Source organism: Hyaena hyaena, unplaced genomic scaffold (assembly GCF_003009895.1).
Source record: "Hyaena hyaena isolate Hyena2069 unplaced genomic scaffold, ASM300989v1 scaffold_589, whole genome shotgun sequence".
Taxonomy (NCBI): domain Eukaryota; kingdom Metazoa; phylum Chordata; class Mammalia; order Carnivora; family Hyaenidae; genus Hyaena; species Hyaena hyaena.
Genome location: NW_024081220.1, coordinates 581,084 through 589,982, shown reverse-complemented (window position 1 = coordinate 589,982; position 8,899 = coordinate 581,084). Strand labels below are relative to the sequence as shown.

General features: G+C 58.2%; 1 protein-coding gene across 1 annotated transcript; it reads right to left on the bottom strand.

Annotated features, from left to right (window-relative positions):
- Positions 1-1,783: 1,783 nt before the first annotated feature.
- Positions 1,784-7,836, bottom strand: LOC120248439 (2',3'-cyclic nucleotide 3' phosphodiesterase). Its single transcript, XM_039256799.1, has 4 exons — positions 7,733-7,836; positions 5,871-6,540; positions 3,743-3,882; positions 1,784-2,335 (listed from the first exon to the last, which is right to left on the bottom strand). The coding sequence occupies exons 1-4, from the start codon at positions 7,733-7,735 to the stop codon at positions 1,886-1,888; spliced, it is 1,263 nt and encodes a 420-aa protein (XP_039112730.1). The 5' UTR covers positions 7,736-7,836; the 3' UTR covers positions 1,784-1,885.
- Between the last annotated feature and the right edge of the window lie 1,063 nt (positions 7,837-8,899).

Below are 8,899 nucleotides of genomic sequence, written 5' to 3'. Positions count from 1 at the left end.
TGTCAGACTGAGCTGACACAGGAGGTTTACGTAGGCCCTTGCAGTCCTGCTGCCAGTGCCAGCTAAGAGAGGGACAAGGACAAACCCCTGGCCCATTCCAGGTGGGATGCACAGCTCCTGGGGCACGTTTAGCTCACATGGTCAGAAACAGCATTCTTAGCATATACTCCTCACTTTCTCCACTGGTGTCCCTTTCTGTGTGGGAGGCAAACTGGGGAAGGAAGCAGTGGCCGAGGTCCTGCTGTCCAGGTCAAATTCAGTGTTTGTGGCAAGTAATCTTTCTAGGAGTTCCGGGCAGAGACACTTGAGACTTTTGCTGAAGCTCAAACTTTTGGCGTTTCGGTAGTAGCGATGGCTGGGGAAAGACCGTGGACCAACCAGGTAACTTACACTTCTCTTCCTTCTGAGCCCCTGCCCCTTTTTCCAGTCTTCCCCCTTTGTCGCCAAAGCCATGGTGACGGGATGACCAAGGTAGGCCTGAGACCTTTGTACATTGGCCTGTACAAAACTTCTCAGTGTCAGGCACTGCCTGGTGTTTTGAGAGTGGCCCGTCCCTAGAGGACTGAGGGACCCAGGCTAGGGACCGTGGGTCTTGCTGGGCAGGTTCTCTCCTTGCTTGGGTGGGGGAGGGGGGGAAACACCTGTGGGCCCGTTGCTGCAGTCAGTGGGGGAGACAAGCTCCACATCCCTCAGACCCAGGCAGCCCCCACTTTCTGTGCACGTCTAAGATCAGCCTCTCTCCGTTCTGCCTCTTCATGAAAGCCAACACTGTTCAGCTGCCCAGCCTCACCACAGCTGTGCCCGGCCAGTAGAGGGGAGACAGGACCGATGGCCCCATGCTGCGGGACAAAGCCGGTCCTGATAACGCCAGCCCCGACCCCAGGGAGGCCTGAGCTGGGCACAGAAGGGTGAGAGAGATTGCACGCGGCCAGGATTAACACGGTTTATTTCACTGTCAGTCTTACAAGTCACTGAGGTTGGGCAAAGCCAGGATAGTAACTCAAGCACTTTCGTCCAGTAACAACCCAATGAGCAAGGCCTATTACTCAGCAGGGGGCAGTGGAGGGCACCCCAGGGACCGCAGCACGCACCGGTGTTCCACACCCCTTCCAGAGGCGCCAGGCAACTGCCCCACTGGCTCATGGTCCCTGCCGACTGACCCCATTCCGAGGCAGCACACGGGCCTCCAGCGGCAACAAGGAGGCAAGCTGGGCAGACAGCAAGATTGGAGCTTCCCCACCAAGGTACTTTCTCTGGCTTTGATCTCCCTGCCTGCACAGCAGAGCCACACGGCTGGAAAGGCGGCCAGCCCGCCCCCACCCCAGGAAAGGGGGAGACCTGTAGCCCTCCGGGATGTAGCTGTTGCTTACTGTTCTCTTTTGTCCCCTACTTATCAAACTGTTCCCTAGTTATAGTGTGAAGGAGGAGGGGACAGGCACTTAGGACCAAAGATGGGACGTAAACCCCCTTTTCTACCCTGGTAAAAAGCCCCAGCCTTCCTGGGGCTGCAATGATTAAGATCCAGGGTCAGCTTCCCATAGCCTGTGGGGACCTGCAGCTCTAAGGCGCCCCCTCTACCCGACCAGCCAGCTCTGGGCAGGGGGACCAGCGACAGGCAGCTGGGCTTGGGATTGGGGCTGCGGCTCCGGCCCGGCCCAGCCTCTCTGCTCTGGGCCCCTGAATGGCGCTCCCCACCCCCCTTGTGTTGAAAGCTTGGGCTTTAGCAGGGAGGAGGGCAGGCAGGAAAAGTTACTTCACAAGTTTTTAAAAAGTTACAGGAAGGTTAACTTGGAGTAAAAAAAAAAATCTTAAAGATCAAGCAGACGGCATGCTTCCCTCCCTCCCTCCCTTGTAAGGAGCAAGGGGCTGACCGCAGTGAGGACACTCAGATGATGGTGCAGGACTGAAAGGCACCCCCCTTGCGGCTGCCGTGCGTGGGCACAGGCTTGCCCTTGCCGTAGTACCCCGTGAAGATGGCCCTGACCTCCATCTTCTTGGCCAGGCTCAGCAGCCAGCGCCCATTGCCCAAGGAGTAGAGTTTGCCCCGGTTTAGCTCACCCACCTCCTCGCCTCGGCTGCCCCCTTTCTCCTGCCGCACGATCTCCAGGAGGTCGATGCCCGTCTGCACGGCCTCCACATCACCCGCGCAGCCGAGGGTGATGTGAGCGCGGCTGCCCCGGGGCAGGCTGTCTGAGGGGGACAGCTTGTCCACGTCATTTGGCCACAGCGGCAGCTCCTGCTCGCTCAGCTCCACCCGGGCACCAGTAGTCTTGGGCGTCACGAAGAGGGCCGTGACGGTCAGCGTGAAGGCCTTGCAGTAAGATTTCTTCACCACCTGTGGGGAGAGACGGACAGCGCTCAGCTAGAGGTGGTGGCCCCCGCGGTGGACAGCTGACCGCCAGTGGACCCGACAGAGGCGAGCACGACACGGCCAAGCCTTTGAGGAAGAGCCACACGCAGCCCGTGTGTCCCGGGAGGACATCTTTCCACGGACCCTATTCAGGCTGATGTGACCAAGCGAAGGTGCCAGACACAGGGCGGTGGGCAGAGTTGGAAGCCAGGCTTCCCAAACTCAGAACCTGGCGCCCCCTGCAGGAATCCAAGCGAGCTGTTTAACCTCGCTGCTGCGTTGGCTTATTCACCTGCACAACAGGAAGGGAACTAGAACCTACCTCAGTGCCTGGATTAAGGAGTATCTGGGTGAAGATTCTAGGAGAGTTACAAGCATGTAACATGTGCTCATGTCATTGCTATTCGATTCATCCTGGTAATCAGCCACCCTAGTACCCAGGCAGTATCCCAGAGAACAGGGTGAGGCCGGAAGTAAAGGCCTTTGATCAGAATCTGCCCTGTATACCTCAGTTTACATCTGATTACATGTCTGACTGTATTGGATTCTTTTCAGAAAGGGCCATTTCTCCTAAAAGGACGTAAACACATCTCCATTTTTGCTCACAATCCCTTGTGTCTAGTGTATTAACAGGTGCTTAATACTAAGTGCACAAGTGGCTGGGATGGTGATGCGACCCACTCATTCACGCAGCTACGGTAGGTGCCAAGAACACTACCATGAACCAACTAAAGCATGCAAGTTAGGAGCCTAATAAGCAATCAGTAGTAAGGTGGCTGCCTCGACCACCTAGGCAGACAAGTAGGGGAGGCGGGTGGAGGGCCAGAGGAAGGCCTCACTGAGAAGGCCACCATGGAGGCTGGAGACAGCAGCGCACAGCCTGGCGACACGCCTGCTGCATAAGGACCACGTGGCAGATGCCGTGGGTGGAAGCTGAGCTGGAGGGAAGGGTCTGGCATCCTGCAGTCAGTAGGCCTCACTATCCCTCGATGTACCCAACTCCAGGGCAAGGCCAGGCCCAGGACCTGGGGGCAGGGACCTCAGAGCACAAGGCTCCCTGGGGGCAGGGGACAGCTGGCCTTTGGAACCCCACACAATCTTAGAGAGGCCAGAGCAGGAGCACCAGTCTGCAAAAGTAAAAGGCTCTGGTGGGCAGGCCTTGGAGGTACATACACAGGCTGGTGGCAGTGCTGGGCAGGGGGTGCTCTCCAGAAAGGGTGGGTGACGTCTGTGCAACTGAGCCGGGGGGGGGGGGGGGGAAGGGGAGTAGATGCCATTTTTTCCGAGAGGCTGTCTGGTTTCTGGTCCCTGTCTTGAGCCAGCAGCGGTCTCCAGCAGACTTTCCCCCGTCCCCACCGCGGCTGGCTGTCCCCGGGGTTGGGGGGCACTCACATCCTGCTGGGCGTACTCTTCTGCCCCGGCAGCCTTCCCGTAGTCACAGAACTTGGTTGTGCAGTGCAGCACGCCTGGGGGTCTCTTCCCAAAGTAGGTGACCAGTTCAATCTTCTCCCTGGGTTCATCTCCAGAGACAACTGCAGGAGGAGAGAGGGGAGCAGTCAGGGCAGGAGAGCAGGGGCCATCCCAGCATCTTACCACGACCATGGAGGCCCAGGGGGAAAAACTGGACATCAAACAGCAGTTCTTAAGTAATCCAGTACAATCCACTCATTCATTAAGCTGGTCAAACAGCCACACCAGAGCTACAAAAAGGGGTCTGAATTCCCTGGTTTCATGTCAGGTTTTTAGATCTCTTCCAGATTTGAAAATGAAAGCACTTGTAACTCGGGGACAGGCAGCAGAGGCCAAGGGAATCTTGGCCTCAGCAGCTCCACATCTGAAAGAGGGAAGCAAGCCATGAAAAATCGGGTAGATTCCCTCTACCCGGTAGAGAGTGTTGGAATGGTGCAGTACAAGGGAAGGAACCAGAAAGAGCATAATTAATATCCCAGCCCACTCGCAAGCCCTTCAGCCTTAGCTGTCTGTCAGGCACCATCAGGGTGACCATACACCCATTTTCCCAGGGTCACCTGGGGAACCCTGAGTAGTGCCCCATTGCACTCAGGGCTTCCTGGACAAGAAGTTACTCGGCCACCATGACATGTACTTTGCAGGCCTGTTTGGTGGATGAAAGCATATTAGAAAGGGCCTCGTGTGCGACAGGCCTTGGGATATAATGAGGTGACATCACGTGGCAAGACCTGGAGTATCTGTGATTTCAGTTTCCAGACTCCAGGCCTGTGGCTAGCTTCTGAGTCACTAGGAATGTCCTATTTACTCCCAGAGTCGAGGCCCTGTGAGGATGTCGCATACCCTTCACGGGGGAGGGAGACCTCTGCTCTGAGAGGAGGCCTGTTACTTTTCTCCTGCCGGGTCACAGGCAGAAAAGGATTGTAGATTTTAAGGGTAAAAGCAGCTTCAAGAGGCAGCCACTCTCCAAGGCAGAGCCACCAGCTCTAACCAGGAGCCCTGCCTGGTGGGTGCTTTTCTGCCAAGCCATTCCGGGCTCAGGGGTCACATCTGGATGAGGTCACTGAAGGCTCACAGTCCCCTGGTTTCCCAGCATTCCAGCCTTAGGAGCCAAGAAGGGTTCTCTGAGCACACGTGCAGGCACAGATCACCTGCCTCTGGGTGATACACAGAAATGTGGGTGGGGATGTTGCAAGTAGGAAGATGATCTAAAATGGGGGAAAAATCAGAGATGGGGTAAAGGAACAGATGGATTCATGGGTGACATATCCCCAGTCGGCTACTGGAGGAGAATGAAGGCCACCAGGAGCAGACAGCCCTTGCCAGGAGAGAGCCAAGCCAACGTGAGGAGGCCCCCGCTAGAGGGGCTCCCGCCATGGCTTTGGGCAAGTCCCACATCCCTGCTGGGCATTTTCCCATCTGCCAACTGTGGGGTTCACACTAGGTTTGAAGCCATTCCCTGGAGCTGCAGGATGACACAGGAGGTGCAATGAGTAGCCGGAGACCTGGGAACCATCCCCAGTGAGGGAACAATAGTCCTAGCTGTGCTTTTGTGGCAGCTGAGATTTCCATGGAATATTTTGAATTTATATTTTTAGTAATCTGTGCCCAACACGGGGCTCAAACACATGACCCCGAGATCAAGAGCCACGTGCTCTTCCCTCGGAACCGCCAGGCAACCCCTCCGTGGAACAGCTCATTTCAGAAGATGGTTCTGCTGCTAAACACAAGTTAAACAACGGGGCCAGATCCTCCCTGTATGGTTATACGAAATGCCAACACACTTTCTGTTGTGACAGTAAATCAGTTCCCCCCCTTCCCCAAGACAGGGTCAGTGGTCTCCAATGGGGGGCGGGGAGGAAGGGTGCAGTGAGAGGAGAGGTGCCCCGGGAAGGGCCTCTCCACACAGCCCACCATGCCTCACACCAGGTGAGCCTCTGCTGGCTCCCAATGCCGGGACGCACACGGTGCGGGGCGCACAGCACCCAGTGCTCGGCTCGGGAGGCTCACGAATAAGGCTGCCCACCCGCACCCTGGCCAGCCTGCCACCTACAGTGCCGCAGCTCCTTCTTGAAGGCCTTGTGGTTCCCCAGCTCCTCCAGGAAGGCCTGGCCGGCTTTGCGAAGGCTCTCGGAGCTCTTCTTGGTCAGGAACCAGCCGAAGTAGAGTGGCAGGAAGTCCTTCTCCAGCCCCGGCTTCAGCTTCTTCAGCTCGTCAGCCGACAGCTGCCACTGATTCTTCTCCTTGAGCTGGGCACAGTCCAGCCGCCACGCCGTCTTGGGCTCCACCAGCACCACCTGGTACTGGTACTGGTCGGCCAGGTCAAAGAGCTGCTCCAGCCGCTCCCGCTCGTGGTTGGTGTCATCCAGCACCAGGACGCGGATGTCCCGGCGGCAGTAGGCGGCCAGGTCTTCGTCCAGCCGCTTGTACTCCTCAGAGAAGTCTCCTCGAATGCCGGGGTTGATCTTGTAAGCGTCAGCAGACACCATCTTGGTGCCATCACGGTACCTGTCCACAATGACCCGCGCCAGCGTGGACTTGCCACTCCCCGGCAGGCCTCGCAGGATGAAGAGCGTCTTGCACTCCTGCAGCGTGGCCACCGTCTCCTCATCCTGCAGGAAAGGAAACTGCAGCTCAGGCTTGTCCTTGGCCCCAGCGGAGGACATTCTGCGGAAGAAGATCTTGGGCAGGAACGCGTGGCTCTTTCTGGAGAAGCTTCTATTCTGTATGAGGAGGGGAAGAGCAGAGGTTAGCCAGCTCACGTGGGGCCTCCCCGCCAGGTTTGCCCCCTCGCCTCTGGCCTCGTTCTAATCGGTGGGGCTCCCAGCGATGAGTTACAAGCAGCTCCGGTGCTGCGGGCGTCCCCCCCGAGCCGCAGAGTGGACCTTTCCCTTCTCTGTACTACGGAGATGGAGGCTTCTGGTTGTGGACAAGGGAGGGGAGAGCTGTCTGGCCGCTGCTAGACTCTTAATTCCCTCTGGCTGGAGCTGTCGCTTCAAGGATCGCCTACTACTGCCACCGCTCAAGGGAACGTGTGCAGGAAGTGCGCGCCTGTGGTTCTAGGAGCGGACCCTAACTTTATATTCTTGGCACCTGTTAAGGATGACCTCTTTGGAGGTGGGGCTGCTATGTCTGGGCCAAGCCACAGCTGTCCTGGCTCTGGGGGTGCAGAGAAGGGTGGGGGTGGAGAAGGGTTACCCAAAGACTGCCTCCCTCCCCCCAACAACGGCAGCAACAGATAATACTCTCTTGTCTGGGATGGGGGGGGACAATGGTCCCACAGAAGGCCTGGTGGGGGGCAGGGCAGGAGAGCGACCAGACAAAGGGCCTCATTCACCAAGTCTGCCACCCCCTCCTCTGCCCTCGCCCCCCCCCCCAAGTCGTGGTCTTTGTGCCTGCCCCAGGGCCAGGCGGTCCAGGGCACCTGTGTCCAGGGGCCAGCTCTATCCACCACTTTGCTGTGCGTCAGCGGCACCCCTCTGAGCCACTTGTTTCCCATCCTGCTAAAAGCCACAAGTGACAGCACCTGTTGCGGTACGCGGTCTCCTCCACAGCGGCTCCACCTCCACGCAGCACTCTGAGCGCTGCGCTAGCACTCGCTTTGCTCAGACAAGGCCCGCGGGCCGGAAAAGGCGAGGAATGCTCGCCCCGCGCTACCCCCGACCCAGACTCGGTCTGCCGGCTCCCGCGGCGCCCGGTACCCGCCCTCCTCCAGCGGCCGTGCCCGCTCTCCGGCTCGATTCGCCTCCCCCCTACCTCGGGCTGCACTCTACCACCCACAAAGCCGGAGCTCAACTCCGGAACTTCGGGTGCTCATTTGCATGGCACTTCCTCCCGAAAATCCCCCCACACTCCCGTTTTCCGTTAAGGGTGCTTCCCTGATCGGCCCGCTCCCGCCTCCCCGCTTGCGCTCACCATGATGAGGGGGGCGCCGCCGCCGCCGCCGCCTTGGCAGGCACTAGCTCTCCGGGGCCGCCCGCCTGCGCGGAGGGACTCGGAGTCCAGCGGTGGCGCGACCCCCGCGGGGCCGCTTTATATAGCCCGCGGAGGGGGGAGGGAGGGGGGAGACGGAGCGCGCGCCGCGGGCCGGGGCGGGGCGAGGCGGGGCGGGGCTTTCCGCGCAGGCGCGGCGAATCGAAACCCGAAACTCCACGCGGGAGGAAGCGGCCGTCCGGCGCCCAGCTGTGCCTTGGCACACCTGTGCCCTCGAGCGTTCCCGCGGAGCTCTAGAAAGACGGAGGCAGTCACCCTTCCCCGCTCCTGCAGCAGGGTTAGGGTGAAGCCAGGGAGGCAGGGTCGTGCAAGAGCAAGGTTAGATCCTGTCTTTAAATTTTTACTTAAATTTTATCCATTGTGGGGTTTTGCGTTAATTTGGGTGTGTGTTTTACATTACCTTAAAATACTGTATCTCGGGGGCCGCCTGGGTGGCTCAGTCGGTTAAGTATCTGACTTCGGCTCAGTTCAAGATCTCATGGTTCCTGAGTTCAAGCCCTGTATTGGGCTCCGTGGTGACAGGTCAGAGCCTGGAGCCTGCTTCTGATTCCGTCTCCCTCTCTCTCTCTCTGCCCCTCCCTCTCCCTGCTGTCTCTCTCTCGCGCTCTCTCTCAAAAATAAATATTTTTTTTTAAAGACCAAATACTATATCTCGCTTACTGAGTTTCTTGGCACTCTATGAAATATTGCATCTGAAATGCCTCACTCACTTCACTCTAGTCGAGACCTGGTCCTAGCTAGCCTCATATCAGCCCTAACCCTTCCAAGGACTGTAGATGGAACGATGATGGCCATGGCCAAGGGACAGATGAATAATGTAGTGAAATCCTAGCTCATCCCCTAGGGTAGGTGTTCAGCTGCCACCTCCTCTGGGAAGCCACTGAAAGCTGGTTGGATTTTTGAGAGCTTCCTGTGTACCAAGCACTGTGCGAAGCACCCCTAGAAGCCTCACGCCAAGCCGGGAGGCAGATCCCCATTCTACAGAGGAGGAAACAAGCTTGTGGGAGCCTGATTTCCTTGACCTTGCCGCCTGGAAGTGGTGCAGGTGCAGCCCAGCCGCCACTCCAACTTGGGGCTGCTCCCTGTGCT

Coding starts and splice junctions, on each gene's coding strand:
- LOC120248439 (XM_039256799.1), bottom strand. Junction 3,883..5,870: donor CAAGAAGGAGCTGCGGCACT/GTAGGTGGCAGG, acceptor CTCCTCCTGCAG/TTGTCTCTGGAGATGAACCC. Junction 2,336..3,742: donor AAGAGTACGCCCAGCAGGAT/GTGAGTGCCCCC, acceptor CTCTCCCCACAG/GTGGTGAAGAAATCTTACTG.